The sequence below is a fragment of the Cervus canadensis genome, chromosome 18 (assembly GCF_019320065.1).
Source record: "Cervus canadensis isolate Bull #8, Minnesota chromosome 18, ASM1932006v1, whole genome shotgun sequence".
NCBI classification, from domain to species: domain Eukaryota; kingdom Metazoa; phylum Chordata; class Mammalia; order Artiodactyla; family Cervidae; genus Cervus; species Cervus canadensis.
The window spans coordinates 6,803,496-6,827,620 of record NC_057403.1 but is presented as its reverse complement, the minus strand read 5'-3'; the positions used below and the strand labels follow the sequence as shown (position 1 = coordinate 6,827,620).

General features: G+C 52.6%; 2 protein-coding genes across 2 annotated transcripts; both read left to right on the top strand.

Annotated features, from left to right (window-relative positions):
- Positions 1 to 28: 28 nt before the first annotated feature.
- Positions 29 to 10,458, top strand: ETFB (electron transfer flavoprotein subunit beta). The gene is made up of 6 exons (XM_043436023.1): positions 29 to 186; positions 5,828 to 5,986; positions 6,188 to 6,346; positions 7,096 to 7,158; positions 8,841 to 8,999; positions 10,245 to 10,458. Exons 1-6 carry the CDS (start codon positions 130 to 132, stop codon positions 10,413 to 10,415), a joined length of 768 nt encoding a protein of 255 aa, XP_043291958.1. The 5' UTR covers positions 29 to 129; the 3' UTR covers positions 10,416 to 10,458.
- VSIG10L (V-set and immunoglobulin domain containing 10 like) lies at positions 10,438 to 23,712 on the top strand. The gene is made up of 11 exons (XM_043435842.1): positions 10,438 to 10,567; positions 13,187 to 13,320; positions 13,401 to 14,234; positions 14,629 to 14,922; positions 15,071 to 15,355; positions 15,713 to 15,967; positions 16,256 to 16,534; positions 16,960 to 17,256; positions 21,161 to 21,274; positions 21,446 to 21,600; positions 22,080 to 23,712. The coding sequence occupies exons 1-11, from the start codon at positions 10,446 to 10,448 to the stop codon at positions 22,137 to 22,139; spliced, it is 2,829 nt and encodes a 942-aa protein (XP_043291777.1). The 5' UTR covers positions 10,438 to 10,445; the 3' UTR covers positions 22,140 to 23,712.
- Positions 23,713 to 24,125: the final 413 nt, after the last annotated feature.

The following is a 24,125-nucleotide window of genomic DNA, read 5'->3' as shown; positions in this document are numbered from 1 at the left end:
AGGCGGGCGCCGCCGCGGTTGGCTGGCTCGCGGCACGGGGCGCAGGCGCAGAGGAGGGCAGGGGGGCGGGGCGAGCGGTCAGGGAGGCGGAAGGTGAATTCGGACCCGGCGGGTCGCCGCGGCGGGAAGATGGCGGAGCTGCGCGCGCTCGTGGCTGTCAAGAGGGTCATCGACTTCGCGGTGAAGGTGACCGGGCCCCCCCCTCCTCTCCCACCTCCCTGAACCCTGCGGTCGTGTACTTCCGGGGTCACGAGCGCCCACCGTATGAGGGTCTTCTGGTACCTCCCGTGTCTGCCGCTCTCCCAAACGTCAAAGTCACATCTGAGAGCGGAGATCACCGAACGGAGAGGTTCTGAGGTTCCTGTCAGAACCCGTCCTGGTTCATTTAAACCCAGCCCTTCTGGGGTCATGACCCCGTCCCCCTTCCGCCACTTCTATACTCAGTGTCTTGAGAACTGTGTGCGGGCCGAGTTACCGTCTCTGTTTCTTACCTGCTGGAAGAGCCGTGGCCTCTAACGCACGAAGAAACAGTCACAGAGAGCCCACTCGGCTGAGAAGGGGCTGAGCCGGGATTCCCAGCCAGGTCCCGCTGACTCCTTACCCCAGTTAGTGCCTTTGAACACGAGCCAGGATTTCACTCACTCAGCTGCGTTGCACACTCAGAGGACTGTTGGGCACAGGCAATGTGCTATAATGGAAGTCCTCTGGGAACCCAGAAGCTATCCAGCCCCAGGGCGAGCGAGGAGGCTCTAGCTTGGAAGGGGAAAGGTTTGCTAAAGATGAAAACCAATCTGACAAGCTGATGGAAATGCTTACAGCCTCCACCAGACGGGGTGGAGGGCAGAGTCCCTGAGGACCGGGCATGTCCCCAGAGAAGCTGGTCTGGACAGAGGTAAATCAGACAGACGCCCTCAGACAAAAGCCACTTTGTCTCAATAGTTGGCCTGAACCAGACTGAAGGCAGTGACTGTCCATCCACATCTGTCCCCACCTCCCTACCCCCGTCAGTACTCCTGAGTACACCTCTGTGTCCCCAGCATTGCCCAACACAGGGCCTGGAAGCCTGTGCCCGCATGAAAACTTCAGTGATTGTTGACAGCTCATGTTAAGTGGGTCCTTGCTATGCACTAGGCAGCGTTCTTAGTTCTTGACGGAGATGAACTGATTCAGTCCTTTCATTACCATCTAGATATTACGAATCCCATTGGACAGGTGAGGACACAGGCCCATGGAGGTTCTGTTGATGGTCTTATCACCCGGCGGGGCAGCAGCAGTCAGGATCAAAAGGCAGCCAGGGCTTCCTCTCATTTCCACCTGACACCCATTTGGCCTAATGACAGCTCGGCACCATGTGACAAGGGAGTTGCCTCCACCATTTGGGGGGCAAGCTTGTTTTAGGATCCTGCGACCCAACTCTCCTGGAGTCCTCCCCACTCTGACTGTCGCTTTGGGCTCCCATAGCCTCCCTCAGCGCTAGTCCTAGTCCCTGGCCTGAGATGCCTGTCTCACCCATCAGACAGGCTCACATTTGACCCAGCTCTAGGTCTCAGCTTGGGCTTTCCTGGTGGCTCAGATGGTGAAGAATCTGCCTGCAGTGCTAGAGACCTGGGTTCGATCCCTGAGTTGGGAGGATCCCCTGGAGAAGGGAATAGCTACCCACTCCAGTATTCTTGCTGGAGAATTCCATGGACAGAGGAGCCTGGCAGGCTACAGTCCATGGCGTTGCAAAGAATCGGACAAGACTGAGTGACTAATGTTTTCTTAGGTCCCAGCATTGCCCAGCACAGGACCTGACACATGGGTGTCTCTGGTGTTTGTGCTGAATGCGGAAGTGTGGATTCCTTCTTATGTGAATTCCTGTCCTTTTTCCGAAGTGTTGGCGCTGCCCGCCCCTCCCACAGTGCCCCAGGGTGTCTCACTGGATGTGTTTGTTAATGTCCCTTATTCAGAAAAAAAGTGATTCAAACAGTGCCAACTCCCTAAGCACCCGGCCAAACCTGGGGCACCACCCCAGCCTCCTTCCTTCACCTCCACAGCCTGTCGTTTCTCAGCCGGGTGCCTTCTGCCCTCTCCATCTCTCTGCTCTGCTTCCTCTTCTCCAGCGGTTCAGGCTTCCTCTTCTACCAGAACGCTCAGTGTCGTCTCCTCCCCAGTTCCCCAGTCTCTCCTCTCCAGTTCATCCCTTCCCAGCCTCGGAGTTGGAGGGGGCTTCCTACCCCCAGGGCTAACCCTGTGCCCCCACCATCATCCCATTTTTCCCCAACTCCCGGAGGACAAAGTCCCAGTCCCTCAGCCTGATGCTCAGGACTCTGTGTGGTCCAGCCCTCACCCCCTGGCCTTCCATCACCCCTCTTTGGTTCCTACGCAGCTTCAAGCTGCTCAGACTTTCCTGACAGACCAGACTGCTGCTTGCCTTGGGCCTTTGCCCCTGCTGTGCCTTCTGCCTGGGTGCCTTTCCAGCTCCACCCTCCCACCTCTGCTTCTTATCCCTCCTTTGTCCTGCCTAGTTCCCATCTCATCGATTGCAATAGGGCTAAAGGATTCTATGACGTCACCACCTCCCGGAAGCCCCCCTCCCTCACCGCCTCATCCCTTTAGGCTACTGTGATGTGTCCTTGGGCCCTCCCGCAGCCCCTTGGGCTTGGTCTCAGCCCTTCCCACACTGGATTAATTAAGATCCTCTGTTTGCCCAGATGTCCACCCCCCGCCCCCGCCCCCAGAATGACAGCTCTTTTTTGGGGGGGACGGGGCGGGGGGGATGTGCAAGGCCTGACCCAACTCTGTATTTCCAGCATCGCTTCCTCACTTCCGTCCAAACTCAACTCAGCATCACCTAGTCTCTGAGGCCTTCCATGGTCACCTGCTTGGCCTCTCTGTGCCTTGGTTGCCCCCTCTAGCAAGTGGGGATGGCAGTGGCAGTAACCAGCCTCCTGGGCTCTTTGGATGGTTAAACGAGTTAAGGCTTATAAAGCCCTTGGAGGCTTGCCTGCCTGTTTCTGTTGAGGGTTAATTTGTTGCACCTTAAAGAGAAAGCCTGGAAGCTTCACTGAATCATCTCCCTCAGTTTATAAAAACATCTTTATTCAAAAAAAGAAGAAAAGACCATACTGAGTTTGCAGGCCAATCATTGTTTCCTGACTTAAGCAATTTAAGTAAGCAGTGTTTCTGAAGCCTGGAAACAACTCAAGCTTCAAAGGTCTTCCCTGGAGATGAGCTGGCACGGGTCCCCACTACCAGAGAGCTCACATCTCTTTCTCCCTGGGAGTCAGGAGTGCAGGGCTGGGCATCCTGCCAGGGCTGGAACAGGCTGGGGTGCTCCCTTGGCCCCTGCTGACTACCCCCAGTGAGGCCTTGTACTGATTAGGGGGGCCACTTTCCTGTTTGTAAAGGGGAAGCGCCTATCTTGAATTTTTTTTTTTTTTTTTTTAATGAAAGAAAGGGCTTTGGTGTTTTAGTTTCCATGCTGTTTAGTAAGTGACTGATGAGCGGACAGGTGCCCTTGTGAGCAGGCTCTCATTTAGTCATCCGTCTAATACTTTTAATGCACCAACCATGTGCCAGGCACTATGCTAGGCCCAGGGGATATAGTCATGACCAAAACGCACGTAAATTCCTGTCTTCGTGGAGTTGATTTTTGCTGGGGAGAAGACAGATCTGACATAATGTCCTGTGGCAGGGGGTTGGGCATTGTGACGGAAAGAGACAGAGAAAGATGAGACAGGAAGAGTTGAGAGGGTTGCAGTTTGAGGAAGATGGCCAGGGAAGGCAGAAGGAGGTGAGGGATGGAGCCAAGGGCCTATCTGGGGAAATCCTGTGTGATCCACCCAGTGGAGGTTCTAGTAGGAAAAAAAACAAAACAAAACATGGACTCAGTGCATGGTGTTTGCTCCATGGCTTTTTCTGTAAAGTGAATTGATTAAGTTCTAGAGTCTGTGCCCTATTGTTGATGTCAAGATGACTTTTCCAAAACTGGGATAGGGTTGTTCTTTTTCTCTTTCTCCCCCTCCGCCTTTTAATGTTACCAGTCCCTGAGGCACAGGCAGACGGGGAGACCCCCTCCCCAAATCCCACACTCCCATCTCAGTTCCGTCCTGTGGATGGGAGGAACAGCCACACCTCCCCCACCCCCAGGCCCAGAGAAGCTGGTGCAGGGACATAGTAAGAGAGAGAGTCCCAGTGTCCCCCCCGGGGCCATGCTGTCACGCGGGATCTGCTCTGTTCAAGGAAAAGAGAGAGGGAGGTCCTGAGCCAGGTTATGTAGGCTCCCAAGCCAAGCTCCTCTGGGCATCTCTGTCTCAGGCTGCAGCCCAGCTCAGTGTCCCCCACTCTGCACCCACTGGAAACCCGAGAGTCCTGCTGGACCCTTCCCTCTCACCGCTCCCCCTCCCCGACCCCAGCACCCCATCAGTTTCACCTCCAAAGACCTCCAGCCCATCCACTTCCCCATCACCACTGTCACGGCTGTCCAAACCAGAGTCATGGCTGATTTCAGTGACCGACAGCCACCTAGTCCCCACTTAACGCTCTTGCCATTTTTCCAGTTTTCTCCACCAAGGATCCAGAATGACCTTGTGCAAACTTAAGTTGGATGCACTCACGTCTTTATGCTGTTCTTTGGATCAAGGCCCAGCTCCCCGGTGGGGCCTGCTAGGCCCTGGACAGTCATATTCCTTTCCTGTTGCTGCTGTAACTAGTTACTGTAAACTTGTGTGACTCCCAACAACCCAGATTCCTTCTCTTCCATTTCTGGAGGTCAGGTGTCTGCCATGAGTCTACTGGATTAAGTTCAAGGTGTCAGCAGGGCTGTGTGCCTTCCAGAGGCTCCAGGAGAGAATCTGTCTCTTGCCTTTGTGAGTGCCTGGAGGCCCCCTGCATCCCTTGGCTTGCGGCCCCTTTCTCTGTCTTCAGTCAGCAGCATAGCATTTTCAGTCTCTCTCCTGGATCCTGACACTCTCTCCCCTCCCTCTTTCACTTATAAGGAACCTGTGACTCATTTGGGCCCACCTGGATCATCCCAGGTAACCTCCCTCTCTCAGAATCCTGAACGTAAGTACTTTTGCATAAGTCCCTTTTACCACGCAGGCAACAGTCACATGCAGGTGACATGCAGGCAACAATCACAGGTTCCAAGGGTTAGGATGTGGACATCTTGAGAATCACACCGGTCCAGCCCTTGCCAGCCCCTGCAACAGCACACTGCATTCCCCTTGCCGTACCAGCTCCCTGGGACTCCTCAAACCCCAGGGCCTTTGCACATGCTCCCCCTACCACTGACACTTTCCCACACACTTCACCTCCTCAATGCCAGTTCCCCTTCAGGTTCAGCTCAACTGCCACTGCCTCAGGGAATCCTCCCCTGATAGCCTCCAACATCAGACTGGGTGGGGCTCCCCTCATCCTGTCTCACAGCTCCCTGACTCCTCCAGGATTCGTCAGGTGGTACCAAAGGAGACTAGAATGCTTGGGGCCCAGGGCACTGCCAACTGACCACGTGACTGTGGGACAGTTACTTCCATTCGGGGGCTTCCCTGGTGGCTCGGGGTAGAGAATCCACCTGCCAAACAGGAGACACAGGTTCAATCCCTAGATCGGGAGGATCCCCTGGAGAAGGAAACAGCAACCCACTCCAGTATTCTTGCCTGGAGAATCCCACGGACAAAGCCTGGCGGGCTACAGGCCATAGAGTTGCAAAGAGTTGGACAGGACCAAAGCCACTTAGCACGCACGCAGGTGGTCCCCATCCAGCCTGGGTGGGGCTTGATGTCTCAGCCCCTGCCTCCTCACCTGCTTCCCGCTGACCCTGCCCCTTCCCCTCCTGGCTGAGCAGATCCGGGTGAAGCCCGACAAGACGGGTGTGGTCACGGATGGCGTGAAGCATTCCATGAACCCCTTCTGTGAGATCGCCGTGGAGGAGGCCGTGCGGCTCAAGGAGAAGAAGCTTGTGAAGGAGATCATTGCCGTCAGCTGTGGGCCCGTCCAGTGCCAGGTGCTTGGGGGCCTGGGGACGGGTGGAGCCCCAAGTCCTGGGTCTGAGGGAGGAGGGGCTGGGGGTCTGGACCCCTGGGTCTGAGGGAGGAGGGGGCTGGGGTCTGGACCCCTGGGTCTGAGGGAGGAGGGGGCTGGGGGTCTGCACTCCTGGGTCCCCCACAGGCTAGAAGCCCAGTCAAGCCTCTTCTTTGCCTGACAGGAGACAATCCGCACTGCTCTGGCCATGGGTGCAGACCGGGGCATCCACGTGGAGGTGCCAGCTGCAGAAGCGAATCACCTGGGGCCCCTGCAGGTGGCTCGGGTCCTGGCCAAGCTGGCAGAGAAGGAGAAGGTGGACCTGGTGCTGCTGGGAAAGCAGGTAGGTGGCAGAATCATGATTCAAACTGACTGAGGCGAAAAAGCAAACTTATTAGTTCATGTACGGAAGCTTCAGGCACAGCTTGATCCAGGTCCCATGTGCTGTACACTCTGTAACTCTGTCTTGGCTTTACTCTCTGTAGCTGCAGGCTCATAGCCCAGCAGCCTGAGAACCCCAGCAGAAAGACAGGAACCTCTATCCCAAGGACTCCAGCAGAACTTTCAGAGCTGACTCTTCATTGGTCCAGCTGGAGTCATGTGCCCATCCTTGAACTAATCACTGGCGTCGGAGATAAGGTGTTCCCACTGACCCAGATGCCATTCATGTGGTTCCTCTGTGCAACCAGAACCGGTGTGCCTAGAGCGACACCGCTGGAATATTTAGAGAAGGGGCAAAGACTTTGCATCAGGAATACCAGGGCCCCTTGTGTGCTCCTCAACAAGTGACTGCCTCTCTCGGGGCCTAAGTGAGTGGACAGGATCATTTTGGACCAGGAGTCAGCAAATTGGTCCATGGCCACCACTGATTTTATAAAGTTTTATTGAAATGCTACCACATTTGTTTATGTAGACACCTATTGTCTATGGCTGTTTGTGCTCTATAGGAGCAAAGCTGAGTGATCGTGAGAGAGTTTATATTTTCTACCTGGCCTGTTATAGAAACGTCTGCCAGCCTCCTTTCCAAAACAAAAGCCCAAATGGTTCCTGAGAAACCCCATTATTGTACAATCTTCTCTCTTCTCCACTCAGGCCATCGATGATGACTGTAACCAGACAGGGCAGATGACAGCCGGATTTCTGGACTGGCCACAGGTGAGGCCAGAGTGGGGACCATCTGCTGAAGGCCTGGGGGTTCAAAACACAGCCACCCCATCTCTGCCCTCCTAGAGGGAGGCAGGTGTGAAGTTGGACGCCTGCTCCAGTGGGCAGAAGTGGGGTCGACAGGCAAGACTCCAGGCCTCCTCTGGGCCTTCACGTGCCCCTTCCCCATCCTGCTGCTCCTCAGCCACATCCAACTCAGCCCTGCCCCAGGGCCTTTGCACTTGCTGTTCCCTCAGCCTGGAACAGGGTTCTCTCAGATCGCCTCAGGGCTTTTCACTCACCTCCAGGTTTCTCCTCAGGTTTCACCTCTTCAGAGAGGCCTACCTTGCCCACCATCTATGAAATATGCTCCCTCTCCAACCCCATGAGTCCCATTCCCGCCTAATAGAAATGCAAATGACAGGAGTCATTTAAAATTTTTCACAGCCACATTCAAAAAGTAAAAGAGGCCAAATTTATTTCAATCTTATTTTATTTCACATAATATATCGAAAATATTATTTCAACATGTCACAGAGAAAAAATATTGGGTACTCTTTTGGTTTTTGGTATGAGGTTTTTGAAAATACAATGTGTATTTTATATTTACAGAGTATTTCAATTCAGATGCTCAGTTTCTATCAGAAATATTTAGATTCTTAAAACTTATTATTGAAAAAGTAGATTCACATGCCCAAGTTGTTCCAAACAGGCTTAAATAACCATTAAATATCCTTATTTTAAGCGGCATTATTGAGATAAAACTGACCTGTACAATAAACTGCACATATATAAAGTGTTCAGTTAAGTGAACTTTGATACGTGTTATATGTATATTCTACACCCGTGAAACCATCACCACAGTTATGGTAATGGATCTTGCTTATTGGTTTTAAAATTTAAATTAACGAAATAAAATGAAAAATTCCATCCACACCTCAGTGGAACTAACCACATTTCACGTGCTCAGAAGCCACATGTGACCAGTGGCCACTGTGTGTTTACTTGGTTACTGGTGGTCTTCACTGCAGGATAAATGCCCCCAAAGTCAGAACCTTATCAGTTGTGTTCATGGTGTATCTCCAAGAGCAGGCTCATGGGACATTCCGGGTGAGACCTGAAAGATTTGTCCAGTGGATAAGTGACACAATAGAGAGAACATATTGGTTAGACAGAGGGTGTGGGTCACATCTGGAAATGGTGATTCAGGACCAAAGGACCCAAGAGCCTTGGGCCAGGGGGTGGGTGCTATGTGAAGAAGGTGGGGCCCCAGAGGATGTTTTGAGGATCAAGGTACACATGAGGTTCTGTTGTCAAGAGGTCTCAAAGGAGCTCTTGGGGACAGAAAGATGGGTAAGTGAGACCATGACACGAGCCTTGAACCAGCCTGGACATGTTTTTGAGCCTCTCTCTGCCTCAGTTTTCCTCATCTGTAAAGTGGGATAATAGCACTTACCTCGTAGAGTCCCTAAGACGATCTGATGACTTAATACATTTCAATCACTTGGAACAGTGTCCCATACTCAACACATGTTTGTTGTCATTAAAAAAGGGAGATCCAGTGGGTAGGTTTAGGATATTAGGAATTGTACCCTGGGTCCCAAGAAAGACACCCTGCCCTGGATTTTTGAGATCCCTCTCTGTGACTTCCTTAGTTAACCTCCCCTGTGTTCCCCCACGCTGTCTCTCCCCAGGGCACATTCGCCTCCCAGGTGACACTGGAAGGGGACAAGATCAAAGTGGAGCGGGAGATTGATGGAGGCCTGGAGACTCTGCGCCTGAAGTTGCCTGCTGTGGTGACCGCTGACCTGCGGCTCAATGAGCCCCGCTATGCAACGTTGCCCAATATCATGGTGAGTACTTGGCAGAGGGGCCACTGGGGGGCTGGGAAGGGGTGGGTGCTTCAGGCCCCATGCCTTCCTGGTGGTCAGGTGGGAGGAGAGAAGACCCAAGGGACATCTCCTCCAAAGGAAGGGGCCACCTGGTGAGTCTGGCTGACAGAGGGTTCACTGAATCATTTCTGCCAATAGTGAGAGTTCCGGGAGAGGGTGCTGTTTTGGTGAACAGGGCAGGTTTTCTGGTCACCTCAGCCAACACAAAGGATTCACTGGACAATAGGAAGGGTTACCCATCATTCCAACATATGGGAAAAGTTCATTGTGTAATCTTAGCCAATTAGATCATCTTGGTTCATCAGGGAGGGTTCCGCTGGTAATCATTACCAACAGGAAAGAATCATTTAGGCCATCGTGACTAACTAGGAAGAGTTCATGGGATCTCTTGGCAAACATGATGAGTTCACTGTTCATCTAGATTCTAGAATGGGTTCATTCTGTCATCTCAGCCAATAGGAAGAGTTCTGTGTATCATCTCAGCCAATAGGGAGGGTTTAGTGTGTCATCTCAGCCAATAGGAAGAACATCGTGGGCCATGTCAGCCAATAGGGTGCGTTCAATGCAGCATCTCAGCCAATAGGGAGAGTTCATTGTGTTTTCTCAGCCAAACTGGAGAATTTAGCATGTCATTTCAAGTAATAGGGAGCATTCAGTTTGTCATCTATCCAACAAGGAAGGTTCATTGAGTCATCATAGCCAATAGGTGAATTCAATGAGTTATCTCAGCCAATAGGAAGGTATTATTAATGTGTCATCCCAGCCAATAGGGAGGGTTCAGTGAATCATCTCAGCCAATAGGATTTTAATGTGTCATCCCAGCCAATAGGGAGTTTTTAGTGGGTTATTTCATCTAACAGGGAGGGTTCACTGAGTCATCTCAGCCAGCAAGGAGAGTGCAATTGGTCATCTTGGCCAAAGGTCCATTGAGTTATTATTGCCAGAGGATGACTTTTCCAGCCCTTTCCAGCCTTCCCATGGTGGTTGACTAAAGGGGGACTTCCACAATAGGAGTGCTCCCCAGGGCATCCCAGCCAGCAGGAATTGTCCACACCAAGTGTGGCCCTGTGCCCTGGCCAGTGGGCAGATCCAGAAGGGTTCGGCCAGTGAGAGTGGTTCTGCAGGTGTGGCACCCATGGAAAGGGGCCGCAAGAGGGTGGGCAGGGGCTGGGGCAGCCCTGTGAAACCGTGGCCTCCCGAGTGCAGAAAGCCAAGAAGAAGAAGATCGAGGTGATCAAGGCAGGGGACCTGGGCGTGGACCTGACCTCCAAGATCTCCGTGATTAGCGTGGAAGACCCGCCCCAGCGCACGGCCGGCGTCAAGGTGGAGACCACTGAGGACCTGGTGGCCAAACTGAAGGAGATTGGGCGCATCTGAGCCCCTTCCCTGAAACCCAGCAATAAAACCATGACTCTTCCTACGTCTGTCTCTATTAACTCATTCCCCAGGAATCCATTCATTCATTCAATGAACATTTACTCAAGTCTACCATGTGCCAGGTCCTATGCTGGGCGACACTGGGGACCCAGGTGAGTCATATCAGGTCCTTGCCTGTGAGAAACTTCCGTGTTGAAGGAGGGACAGACATGGGTGCCTGGCCTTTGCTGAGACTTGGGACACAAGAGGGAATGAGGCTGGAAGCTCTGGTCCTGAGTGGGCAGACAGATAAGCAGCAGATAATCCAAACCTAGGGTGGGGATGAAGAGCTGCATCCTGGAGTCAGAGACAGTGATTTTAGAGCCTCACTCTCATATTTAACAGTTGTGAGATTTTGAGTGAGTTCCTTCCTGTCTCTGATGTTCAGTTTCCTCATGTGGACGATCGAAACAGGAAGAGCTTGGTATGGTGGTTAAGGGCCTGGTTAACCCAGGTTCAGCTCCCAGCCTGGCCAGTCCCTGGCTCTGGGAGAACCTTTGGCAGGCTCCTATTCTCTGAGCCTGAGCTTCTTGCTCCATCAAGTGGAGTCAGTAATGATACCTGTTTTCTGCTTGTTTGTCACGGCATAAGATGCATGCTAAGTCACTTCAGTATTGTCTGACTCTTTGCAACACCAGGGACTGTAGCCTGCCAGGCTCCTCTGTCCATGGGATTTCCCAGGCAAGAATACTAGAGTGGGTTACCATGCCCTCCTCCAGGGGATCTCGACCCAGGGATTGAACCCAGGTCTCCTGCATTGCAGGCAGATTCTTTGCCACTGAGACACCAGGGAAACCCATCACAGCGTAACAAACCTCTCTAAAACTTGATGGCATAATTAGTTTTACCTACAATTACTTTGCTCGTAAATCTGAAGTTTGGGCAGGGTTTGGCAGGGACAGCTTGCCTCTTCTCCACGCAGCATCTCTTTGGATGGCTCTAATGGGAAGTCCAAGATGCCCCAGTCACGTGCCTGGCAAGCTGGCTGGGGCTGTTGACTTGAGCTGGCTGTTGGCCAGGGGCCATGATACCTCTCCATGGGGGTGATTGAGCTTCTTCTCAGCATGGCAGCTGGCTCCCAAGAGGGAGTGCCCCACAGTACAGACAGTGGGCAGTGCCAGTCTCTCAAGGCCTAGATACAGAAACACGCAGGGCCGCTTGTGCTGTACCCTCTTGTCCAACAGTCCCAGAGCCCACCCAGATCCAAGGAAACGGGGCATAGGCCCTATTTCCTAATAGAAGAAGTGTGGCATTTGTTGCCATTTTAAAGCTACAAAACCTACCCCATGGGATTTTGAAGGGTTAATTACAATAGCACCTTCAGAACCATACCTGACGTGCAGAAAATGCTCACTCTGTATTATGACCATTATTATCATTAGCATAGGGTGGTGGGGGAAGCTCTCAGGAGGAGTGAGCAGCCTGACCGTCACAGACTAAGCTCTTCCCCCTGCCTGGGCATCCTCCAGCAGGTCCCTTGACATCTCCGAGCCACAGTATCCTGGTTCGTAAACATTCAGTTCATAGAGCGTTTAGAAGGGGCTCTGGCAGATAATGCCTGAGAAGCATTTTGCATGGTACCTGACCCATGATAAGTGGGTAATTATTATTTTGGTTCCTAATAAGGTGAGACTTGAAGGACAAGTTGTGGTTTAGCTAGGTGGGAGGGGGTGGGGGAGTGAACCAGAACATTCCAGGCAGAGGAAACTGTCCAGGCCAAGGCTGGGAGGGGAGAGATGGGCTGAAGAATGGTGGAGTGTTCAAAGAGTAAGTGCTGGAGGGGAAAAGGAGTGGGTGGCTCTGAGTGATACAGGACCTGGATGTTCGGATGAGGAACTTGGTTGTCTTCCCAGGGCAGGTGCTGGGGAGCCATGGGAGGGCTGTGAGGGTTGGCTGGGGTGGGAGCAGCTCTGGGTTTAGAAAGACTCGAGGACCATCTGGGGATCCACAGGCTGGAGGGAGGCTAGGCAAGGGGGCAGAGGAAGAAGTCAGGGCCTGTGCTGGGGTCATGCCAATAGAGAAGAAGGGATGGAGCAGAGAGATTCAGGGGACCAAGGGGGTGGTATGGGATCTGGAGATTGACAGAAGTGAGGGCAAGAAGGGCCGGAGGAAGGCTTCCAGCATCCCTCTAGAAGGTGGAGCTGATTGGAGATGGAGAATCCTGGAGGGTGGGGTTAGAGGAAAGATCCTAAGTTTAGTGGGACAGAGGGTGTGTGAAGGTCTAGGGGTCAAGGAGACACAGCTCTGGGTCTCAGGAGATTTGATTGGGTGGAAGACACCCACTCGAAACGCCCCTGAGGGCAAAAACGGACGATGGAGAGCAGAGGAGGAGCAGGATCAGACGAGTATTTGAGGCCTGGCAGGACAGAGTGGACCAGAGGCCAGGAGGCTGCAGAGGAAGAAGACCACAGCCATTAAGCGGGGTGGGGGTGGGGCCTCTCTGAAAGGGCGTCTCACCCTCCTCCAGGCAGTCTTCCTGGCTTCGCCTCCCCTGCCCCTCTCCACAAGCTTGTTTCCAGCTGGGACTAAGTTTCCAGCTGGGACTCCACTCTCACCATCTTCCCTGCCCCCCCTCCCCAGGCAAGTGGGGAGTGCAGGGGTCAGGTTAGGCACCCGCCCCGAGATCGGACCAGCTGATGAGGACAAATAGGGTGGGGTTGGTGGCTCAGCCACCAGATCCGGGTGGGGGATCCTGGCACCTCCCACTACATCTTTCTTTCTTCCCCGCCCAGGAAGCTACCAGTCCTGTCAGACTTGTCCAGCCCCAGAGGGATCAGTGCAGGCCCTAGGTCTTGCTCCAGTATCCTCGCAGGTGCGGCCAGCATCATGGACACCTCACGGGCTCTGCCACTCCTCCTGCTCCTGGGTAAGCCCCCGACTCAGCCGGTTCCCCACCTGCTCCCTTTTCTGCAGCCCAGCATCACCCTCCCCTCCTCTCCTTTGCAGCCTCCGGAGTAGAGGTCCTCGCCTTCCAAGCCTCTTCTGAAATTCAGAGAACCAGTCTCTCTTCGGACCCAGAAAGCTCTTCCCAGGGCCCGGGTGCGAAAGTTCCCTCCACCCATCCCCCCAGCTGGAAATTCGCAGATCAGACGGCAGGCTCAAAAGTCTCCACAGATACCCCGCTTTCCAAATGGTCTCCCAAGGGGCTAAATTTGAACAGTTCCTTCGGGTCCAATATTTCTGCTGAGAGCAAAAATCTGAATCTGGAACCCTCCTCTGGAATGCCCAGTTCCAGTGTATCTCCTGACACCTTGGGTTCACAAGTTGCTGCCCCAAGCTGGGAGCCTTCCTTGTCTGTTAGGACCCCAGCTTCCAGCATTTCTGCTCACGTCCCCGATACTAAAGTCTCTGTGGAGGCCTCAGCTTCAAAATACTCCCCTAAGGATGGGGATCTTGAGTTCTCTGCCCAGAGCCTGGGTTCCAAAGTGTCCTCAGAGGCCCATGTGGGGACAAGCTTCCCCCTGCAGGCGGGGGAGCGTCTTGCGGTCATGGTGGGGACCACCATCCAACTCCGGCTGGTTCCAGTCCCCAGCCCTGGCCCCCCACCCACTCTGGTAGTTTGGCGCCGAGGTTCCAAGGTGTTAGCAGCGGGGGGCCTGGGGCCAGGGGCCCCTCTGACTAGCCTGGACCCCGCTTACCAAGACCGCCTACAATTTGACCAGACTCAAGGGCACCTGGAGCTCACCTCTGCTCAGCTGAAAGATGCTGGGGTCTACACAGCAGAGGTCATCCAGGCCGGGGTCCCCCGGCAGATCCGGGAGTTCACGGTGGGTGTGTATGGTAAGTGGGCTCTGAGGTTCGGAGAACTGACCGCGGGGCTTGCTGGGGGCAGGTTGCTGCTGTTCTGCAGATGTGTCCTGCCCAAGAGGACACAGACAAGGGCGAGGACTCCTGGGTCGGGAAGAGGCAGAAAAGGAGCTGGGGGTCAAGGCTGATGCTTGAGGGAAGTTGGCCCTGGGGACCAAAATTCCTGGGGGCGCTGACTCCTGAGTCCCAGAGAGGAGAGAGTTGGGGACTCAGTCTGTGAGAAAGGATTCTTGGGGCTAAGAGGAGGGCTAAGACCGAGACTCAGCTGGGCCAGGTCCTGGGTGTAAGAGGTGGCAGGGACAGGGTCTCAGACCTAAGGGCCGCAGGGACTGAGAGCCTAGTCCTGAGCCCGTGCCCCCTCCCCCAGAGCCCATGCCCGAGCTGTCCATGCAGCCTGAGGCTCCGGAGACCCAGGAGGGAGCAGCGGAGCTCCGGCTGCGCTGCATGGGGTGGGGGCCGGGTCACGGGGAGCTGAGCTGGACGCGGGACGGACGCGCCCTGGATATAGTGGAGTCTGCGGGAGCCGAGTCACCGCGGATCCGCGCAGAGGGCGACCAGCTTCTCATCGCGCGTCCAATGCGCAGCGACCACGCCCGGTACACCTGCCGCGTCCACAGCCCCTTCGGCCACTCGGAGGCCTCGGCCAACGTCAGTGTTTTCTGTGAGTGGGGGGACGCCTCGGGTTGGGGACACGGATCTGAGGGCTCAGGCTCCTGAAGTCGCTAGGGAGGATGTCCAGCCTTTGGAAATCCTGGGGCGGCCCCAGATGACCCCGACCTTCGCGGTTTCAACCCCCTTCCTCTGCCTAGATGGCCCGGATCTGCCGGTCATCACTGTCTCCTCGAACCGCGATGCCAATCCCGCCCTGTATGTCACCGCGGGCAGCAACGTGACCCTGAGCTGCACCGCCGCCTCGCGGCCACCGGCCGACATCACCTGGAGTCTGGCCGACCCCGCCGAGGCCGCCGTGCCCGCCGGCCCGCACCTCCTGCTGCCCGCGGTCCGGCCCGGCCACGCCGGCGCCTACGCCTGTATTGCCACGAACCCGCGCACCAGCAGCCGCCGGCGCTCTCTGCTTAACCTCACGGTGGCTGGTGAGCGCTGCACGGCAGGATACAGGGGCGGGGCCATCTAGGAGGGGCGGGGATGCCCGGGAGAAGGGGCGGTACCAGCGAGCGGCTGGGACTCCTGGAGGGGGCGGGGCCAGCGGGGAGGGGCGGAGATCTCTGTAGAGGAACAGGGATGCCCAGGAGAAGGCGAGGAGCAAGGATGGCCAGTAGCTGTCCATTTAGCCCCGGAGTTGCCAGAAAGCGAGAGGGGTTTGCACGAGAATGGGCGGGGTCAGTGCCTACAGGGCGGGGTCAGGTGAAGAAGAGGAGTGAAGGGGCTGGGGAGAGGGGGGAACGGGAACAGAGCCGACTGACCCCTTGATCTCTCTCTTTCCTCCACAGATCTGCCCCCCGGGTCCCCTCAGTGCTCCGTCGAAGGGGGTCCTGGGGATCGCAGCCTCCGCTTCCGCTGCTCGTGGCCAGGCGGGGTCCCTGCCGCCTCCCTGAAGTTCCAGGGTCTCCCCGAAGGCGTCCGGGAGGGACTGGCGTCCTCTGTGCTCCAGGCAGTGGTCCCCGCCCACCCCCGGCTCAGCGGCCTGCCCGTCACCTGCCTTGCTCGCCACCTGGTGACCACGCGCACGTGCACTGTCACCCCGGGTGAGAGCCCGTGGGATTTCCTTACTGTTTCCCCCGAGGAGGAGGGGCTACTGCTTTGCTCCTTTAGGACCCGAGGAAGGGGGATTTCCTGTTTTTAACCCTACAGATGTTTGGAGGATTTCTCTATACCTCAAGCAGGGGCCGGTCCAAAATTTCTTTCCTGGACCCACCAAGAGAACTGACATGTTCCCAGGATCTTCCTCTTGTGGCTAAGGTGCCCTATTAGATTCACCAAAGGGCACAGGACGCCTTCTTTGACTTTCTTGCTCGGGTTTCTTCCGCCTGCAGAGGCCCCCCGAGAGGTCCTGCTTCATCCGATCGTGGAGGAGACACAGTCTGGGGAGGCAGAGGTAGCGCTGCTGGCGTCTGGCTGTCCCCCACCTTCCCGAGCATCCTGGGCCCGGGAAGGGCGGCCCCTAGCCCCAGGAGGCGGGGGACGCCTGCGGCTCACCGAGGATGGGCGGAGACTTCTCATCGGCAACTTCAGCCTGGACAGGGACCTGGGAAATTACTCCGTGTTGTGCAGTGGGGCGCTGGGTGCTGGGGGCGACAAGGTCACCCTCACTGGTGAGTCCCATTTTCTCCCAGAACCTCTCTTCTCCTAAACCCAGGAGACTGGGATTCCAACCAGTTCCTCCCTCACACCTAGGGCTCCAGACCTCCAGCCCCTCCTCCCTTAGACACAGAGATCTTGGTCCTGGGCCTCCTCCAACCCCAGACCCTAGGACTCCCACCCCCCAGATCCCTGATCTCTCACGGAATCCTGGACCCCAGTCAGTTCTTCCAGGGAACGCTCAGACCCTTGCTCCCTCAGACCCAAGATTCCAGGCCCCCAGTCTCTTCCTTTCTTAGATCCAGGAGTTGGGGTCTCCAGACCCTCTGCTTCTAGGACTTAGGAGTCCAGGTCCGTGACCCTGTTCCTTTCCCTCTTGAACCAGTGAATCCAGTTTCCACCTTGACCCCCCCCCCGTTCCACCTCCCCCACTCCCCAGGACCATCCATCTCCTCGTGGAGGCTGCAGAGAACCCGGGATGCAGTGGTGCTGACTTGGGATGTGGAACGCGGGGCCCTGATCAGCCGTTTCCGGATCCAGGCACAGGTGGAGGGCCCTGACCCCGGCAGAGCCATCGCCTCCAAGGACTGGGTCTCCTTGCTCATCCTGGGGCCTCGGGAGCGGTCAGCTGTGGTGCCCCTCCCTCTTCAGAACCCTAGGACCTGGGTCTTTCGTATCCTGCCCACCTTGGGAGGCCAGCCAGGGACGCCCTCCCAAAGCCAGGTCTACCAGGCTGGTGAGTTGGAGCCTTTCTCCTGGACTTCCTCCTCTCAAGTCTCTTTAGTTGGATCTTCCTTCTTTCTCTGCGTTAGTTTCCTGGGGTTGCCGTAATTAGATGCCTTGAACTGTGTGGCTGGAAACAGCAGAAATGTATTCTCTGCCAACTCTGGAAGCCAGGAGTCTGTGCAGGGTCACGCTGCCTCTGAGATTGTTGAGTTTTTTTTTTTTTCCTGTACTGTATGTTCCTTGTGGTGCATGGGCTTCTCTTGTGGAACCTGGGCTCTAGAGCGTGTGCGCTTTTCTTTAGTTGTGACCCACGGGGCTTAGCTGCCTGTGGCATGTCCCCTGACCAGGGACCGAACCGTGCGTCCCGTCTGAATAAGGCAGATTCTTTTTTAAAATTAATTTTTAAATTTTTACTGCACTGGGGCTTCATGGCAGCCCACAGGCTTAGTTGTCCCAAAGCACATTGTATCTTAGTTCCCCAATGAGGGAGCGAACCCACATCCCCTGCATTGGAAGGTGAATTCTTAACCTCAGGACCCCAGGGAAGTCCCTGCCTCTGAGATTCTGGGAAGAATCCTCGCTTGCCTCCTTCTAGTTTCTGATAAAGCAAAAGTGAAAGTCGCTCAGTCATGTCTGACTCTTTGCGACCCCATGGACTATACAGTCCATGGATTTCTCCAGGCCAGAATACTGGAGTGGGTAGCTGTTCCCTTCTCCAGGGGATCTTCCCAACCCAGGGATCAAACCCAGGTCTCCTGTATTGCAGGCGGATTCTTTACCAGCTGAGCCACCAGGGCAGCCCTCTATCTTCTGATAGTGACTGTCAGTCCTTGGCATTACTCCAGCCTTTGCTTCCAGCCTCCCACAGTCTCCCCCTCCTCCCTATATGTGTCTCTGTCTTCCTGTAAGGACACAAGTCATATCCAATGTGCACCCACACTCATGATCTCATCTGGACTTGATTGGTTGAATTGTGCCTCCCCATGCAAAAGATACAGTAGCCCCTTTATCCTCGGTTTTGATTTCTGAGGTTTCAGTTACCAGGGGTCAGCTGTGGTCTGAAAATATTCAATGGAAAATCTCAGAAATAAACGATTCATAAGTTTTAAATTGCATGCCTGAGTAGCATGGTGAGATCTCATGCTGTCCACTCCATCTCGCCTGGGAAGTGAGTCATCTCTCTGTTCAGCATATCCTGTCTGTTAGTTACTTTGAAACTGTCTCGGTTGTCAGATCAACTGTCATAGTATGTCAGGGCTTGTGTTCAAGAAACGCTTATTTCACTTATTAATGACCCCAAAGGGCCAGAGTAGTGATGCTGGGAAAATGTAGATCCGTAGGTTTTGATGCTATCCATGACTTCAGGCATCCACTGGGGGCCTTGGAATGTATCCCCTGCAGATAAAGTGGCAGGGGGACCTACTGTATTCTGACATCCTGACCCTCAATATGTGTGAATGTGACCTTATTTGGAAATGAAGTCTTTGCGTATCATCTTGATTACATTTGCAAAGACTGTATTTCCAAGTATAGTCACATTCACACGTATACTGTATCTTTTGGGGGAGGAGACAATTAGTAACACTCTCCAACTTCCTTTTAAAATTTTTTATGTATTTAGTTAGCTGCATTGGTCTTAGTTTCGACACACAGGATCTTCATCGTGTTAGGCAGGATCTTTCATAGCAGTGCACAGACTCTCTAGCTGTGAAGCGCGCAGGTTTCAGTAGTTGCGAATACTCCCAGCTTCTAAAGTATTGGATGCGTCCATCCTTAGCTCTCTTCTCCACCTATATTTCTCACCAGTGTGGCCTTTCCATTCTCACTGACTAAATATCATCAATACTCGGATGACTGTCAAATGTCTGATCTCCAGCCCAGACCGCTGAACTCCAGACTTGAAAAGCCACCTCCCTACTTGACATCTTCACTTTGAATGTCCATCTGACATTTCAGACTTTACATGTCCAAAACAGACCTCTTGATGTTTCCCCAAACTATACCCTGCCCACTACCCTCCTGTCAACTCTCCAGTCTTCCTATCCTGGAAAATGGCACCACCCACATGCTGACATCACCTCTAACATCCCAAATATCTCAAGAGTCCCATCATTTCCTTCCGAAATGCTTTTTTTTTTTTTTAGTTTTAAGTTTTTGAGGGTCTTCCCTGGTGGTCCAGTGGCTAAGGCTCCATGCTCCCAATGCAGGGGGCCTGGGGTTCGATCCCTGGTCAGGGAAGTAGATCCCACATGCTGCAACTAAGACCCAACACAGTCAAAGAAATAAATAAAAACAAATATTATTTTAAATAAATGAATAAATTTTTAATTTTTCAAACTATGAAAGTATGATAATACATTTACAGGAGACTTGGAAAATACAGAACAAAGTTACACATAGTTCAACTATATATTGCAGTTATTTTTTAAGTAGATAAGATATTTAGCTAGAGTTTCAATATCACACTCAAAAATTAATAGAATGTGTAGACAGAAAAGTAGAAGAATATAGCAGATCTGAAGAGCACTATGAGCCAATCCAACATAATTAAAATTTACACAACTTTCACACAAGAGCAGGGTACAAGTTCTGTTCCAAAATGCTTTCTTAATCATCTACTTCTTTCCATCTTCACTTCTACGCTCTGGTCAGACACCACAGTCCTCTCTTGCTTTGACTGCAGTAGCCATTTTCCTGGTCTCTTTATGCCCCCTCTTGCCCTTCTACAGTCCATCCTCCACGTAGAAGCCAAAGTTATACAAAGCAGACCACGTTGCTGCTGCCTTGCTTAAAAGCCTTTCATGCCCAGGCTCTGGCCCTTCTTAATCCCTCTAACCTCAACCCTTACCTCTTCCACCTTCATTCCATATCCTCCACCCACCCTGGCCTTCATTGAACACAGAAAACTTTCCTGCTTCTGAGTCTTTGCATGTTCTGTTCCCTCTGCTGGGAACACCCTTGTCCCCCTGTTTAGCATGCCTGGCTCCCCATTCCCCAGGTCTCTGTTCAAATGTTACTTCCTCGAGGCCCTTCCCTCACCAACTTTTCTAAATGTCACCTCCCCTTCCATTATTTCTATCATTTGTTGTTGTTCAGTGGCTAAGTCGTGTCTGACGCAACAGCATGGACTGCAGCATGCCAGACTCCCGTCCTTCACTATCCCCAGGAGTTTGCTCAAGTTCATGTCCACTGTATTGGTTGATGCCATCCATCCATCTCATCCTCTGCCACCCCATTCTTTTGCCTTCAATCTTTTCCAGCATCAGGGTCTTTCCTGAAGAGTAGGCTCTTTGCATCAGGTGGCCACAGTATTAGCACTGCAGCTTCAGCAGCAGTCCTTCCAATGAATATTCAGGGTTGGTTTCCTTTAGGATTGACTAGTTTGATCTCCTTGAAGTGCAAGGGACTCTCAAGAGTCTTCTCTAGCACAATTTAGAAGCATCAATCCTTTGGCACTCAGCCTTCTTTCTGGTCCAACTCTCACATCTGTACATGACTAGTAGAAAAACCATAGCTTTGACTATAGGGACCTTTGCCAGCAAAGTGATGTGTCTGCTTTTGCTCCTGAAAGCAGAGACATCAAAAGCAAATTTCCATCATAGCACATTTATTTTTCCTTCTGAACACAATCTGTAATTATGTTATCTATTTGCACATTCATTTCTGATTTCCTTCCTAATATTAATATTAACCCATAGGACAGCAGGTATCTTGGTTTGCTCACCAATGGATCTTCACCACCTGACAGAATGCCAGCCACATCACAGTCATTCAGGAAACATTTAATGAACTGAGGGTGTGGGGGTCTCAGATTCCTGGGTTCTGATGAGCAGAGGGTTGAGGTAGAAGGCTCAGGAAACAGGTCCAGCTTTGGTTCCTGTTCTCCTTATTCCCTTTCTCTTGGTTTCCTCCAGGTTCCACCCTGGGCCCCGGGGCCATCGCTGGCATCGTTCTGGGGTCCCTACTAGGCCTGGCAGTCCTGGCAGCTCTTCTCCTTTTGTGCATCTGCTGTCTGTGCCGCTTTCGAAGTAAGTGGGGAACCCACCCCTGGAAAGAGTCCCACTGGTTCAGCCTCTGAACCAATCAGCAGTTACCTCATCCAATCCACGTTCCACCCAGCTTCCTGTGCCATTGACTGAATGGGCATGTGGGTACAGTCAATCAAGTGTTCCTATTTCTCTTCCTCATTCCTTTCCCAGGAGAGGCCTGTAAGAAAAAGAAGCAACCCTGCACGTGGACCCCTGTAGCCCCCCAACCAGAAAAGAAGGTGCAGAGCGTGACCCCAGTGCAGACCCCACAACCTCTGCCCCTCAAAGTACCGCTGGAGAACCCTAGCCCAATCAGGGCTCACCCAGTGAGTATGGGTGCTCCAGGGTCCTGGAATGGGGGTGGAAATTTTTGTGTTTTAGTCAGGCAGAGGAGATAGTCAGAATTCTCTTCCTCCAGCTTTTTTTGTTGGTTCAGAAAGTTGATAGATTTCCCCCCCTTTTTTTTTTGTGATACATAGAAGCTGGACAGGACTTTCCATCCATGCATATATATATATATACGCATGAAATTCCAGTTTCTCGAAAACGCCTTCATTCATTTCCATAAAAATTGGGAAAACTTCCATTTTCTCTCTGAAGTCGGACAGAACATCTCTTCCCCATAAAATTTGAATTGTTGTATGCCTTATCTCTCCCAAGGGTGACTAGACCTTTTTTCCCCCTTGCAAATGGAGGGAACTCAGTTAATTTTGGAATGGTGCCAGCTAGCGCTGGGAAAGGGTGAGTTATGGTCACATCCAGGGTAACTCTTGTGTTCATACCCTGTCCCTCTTCTCTCTTCTAGGCCACCGGCATGCCTCCAGGTGGGGGCCCCAAAACCATTCGGGCGGCCACACAGGTGTGAGCAGAGATGTGACTTGCTCTGTGCAGGACTTGGGGGGCGGGACTTCCTATTTCGCCTCCTATTTCGCCTTCGGACTTCCTGTCCCGCTGTGATTGACGGTTGGACCTGGAAAGTGGGACTTCCCGTCTCCCTCTCTCAGCGCCCAAGAAGACTCTCCCTGTATTTATTCAACTAAGGAGATGGGACTCCAGGGCTGGGAGAGACTCCTGCTAACCGAACAGTGTGGTTTGTACAGCCTTCAAGTGGGCAAGGGTCTGTGGCGGCGGGCAGGGCGTGCTGCGGCTGGGAGCTGGAGAGGGTGCCCTGCCTCATTCTCTGGAAAGGTCTTCCTATATCGATGTTTGCCTCCTCCAGGCTAGCCCCATCCAGCTCCCAGAATCTTCATCTTAAATCAGATCATATACCTCTTCTCTTTAAGCCCTTCTAGAGCTGCCCATTGCCCTTCAGATATTGTTCAAGCTCCTCATTGTGACCTTTGAAGCCTTGTGGTTTGGCCTCTGTTGGCCTCTCTATCCTCTCCTTACAGAAATTTCACCCCTGCTTTTCTTCATCATACTTTAGTTTGCCTCCAGGCTTTGCTTCTAGAGTTTACTGCACCTAGAGCAGGATTCTTTGCTCTGCATCATTAATATTTCGATTGTAAAGGGAACTATTACCATCTTAGAGGACCCTTCTCTAACCCATGACCCTAACTTGCCTTGGCTATGAATTGGGTCCTAGAGGCTCTGAACCTCCTGCTTCTTGTATGTAAATATGTAATTACTTGTTTAACCTCCGACTTCCTTTCTAAACTGAGAGTTCCACAAAGGTAGAGACTGTGTCGTTATCAGCAGCACTTAACACAGAGTTTGGCACAAACACCCATAAGTATTTGTCATCTGATCAAATGTCTGGGGCCAGTGAAGTTCAGGGCTTGCTGCTACTCTCCCCAGCAGGATGACTTCTTTTTCCAATTGAGTTTCTCACTGGAAATGTAAGGAATGCTTCAGTGAAGATTATTTTGGCTATAAGTAATAAAGTAAATGATGGCAAAAATATGGAGGTAGGTAGTTTCAGTGATAAGTAGTTTCTTCAGTACTACTTCAGTACTACTTCAGTAGTAAGTAGTTTCAACAACTTAGTGATACCATCAAGTATCTGGATTCTTTGTGTCCTTCTGCTTTGCCACCTTCAGTTGGTTGGCATATTGTCTCAAGTTACAAGATGGCTGCTGCAGCTCCAGGCATCACATCTGCACACAACTGTACCTAATGACAAAAGGAAGGGAGCAGGGTTCCTTTCCTCACATGAATGAGGGAAAATTTTCCTGGAAGCCTGATAGCAAACTTCCCTTAAGTCTCATTGACCAAAAGCTGGCTATATCACTGTGACGGAGGCTGGGAAACAAAATATCTCAGTCTGTGTCATGGAAGGTGGGCAGAAATGAAAGTGTAAACAAATAATTAAAGCATAGGCAACTGTCTATCTCGGGAGGAAAGGATGTGAGCCGTTCTGGCTAAATTTGGGTGTGAAAGAGGCCTTTGGAAAACAGAGACCTTGGATCTTTTTAGAAAGGTGATGGCTGGAGTCTCTGGAACCTCTACATCTCATCTGTCAGTGAGAATTTTCATTTCCTTTGTAATCACTAGAAATTGAAAACCTAACATGAGTTGGTTTAAACATACATGGAACTTTATTGCTTATGTAAGTGAAGGTAGGCATCAGGTAAGTTTTGATCCAGTTGCTCAAATGATGTCATCATGGACTCAGTTTCTCTAGACTTTCCACTCTGCATTCCATGGTGTTTCTATCACTCAGGCTCCATGTATTGTCTTCCCCACCAGTGCTATCCCCATAGACCCAAGATCTCTCCATGCAATGGAGAATAGACATCCTGCAGATCTTGGCTGCATACCATTGAGCCACATTATCCTAACAGAAGAGCAGCTCTGCCTGGGAAATCCACACTGCTCTGGTGTTCATTCTCTCATTAGTCTGGCTGGGCCT

Coding starts and splice junctions, on each gene's coding strand:
- VSIG10L (XM_043435842.1), top strand. CDS start 10,446: ATGACTCTTCCTACGTCTGTCTCTATTAACTCATTCCCCAGGAATCCA. Junction 15,968..16,255: donor CACGTGCACTGTCACCCCGG/GTGAGAGCCCGT, acceptor TTCCGCCTGCAG/AGGCCCCCCGAGAGGTCCTG. Junction 21,275..21,445: donor CTGTCTGTGCCGCTTTCGAA/GTAAGTGGGGAA, acceptor TTCCTTTCCCAG/GAGAGGCCTGTAAGAAAAAG.
- ETFB (XM_043436023.1), top strand. CDS start 130: ATGGCGGAGCTGCGCGCGCTCGTGGCTGTCAAGAGGGTCATCGACTTC. Junction 187..5,827: donor TCATCGACTTCGCGGTGAAG/GTGACCGGGCCC, acceptor CTGGCTGAGCAG/ATCCGGGTGAAGCCCGACAA. Junction 9,000..10,244: donor CAACGTTGCCCAATATCATG/GTGAGTACTTGG, acceptor TCCCGAGTGCAG/AAAGCCAAGAAGAAGAAGAT.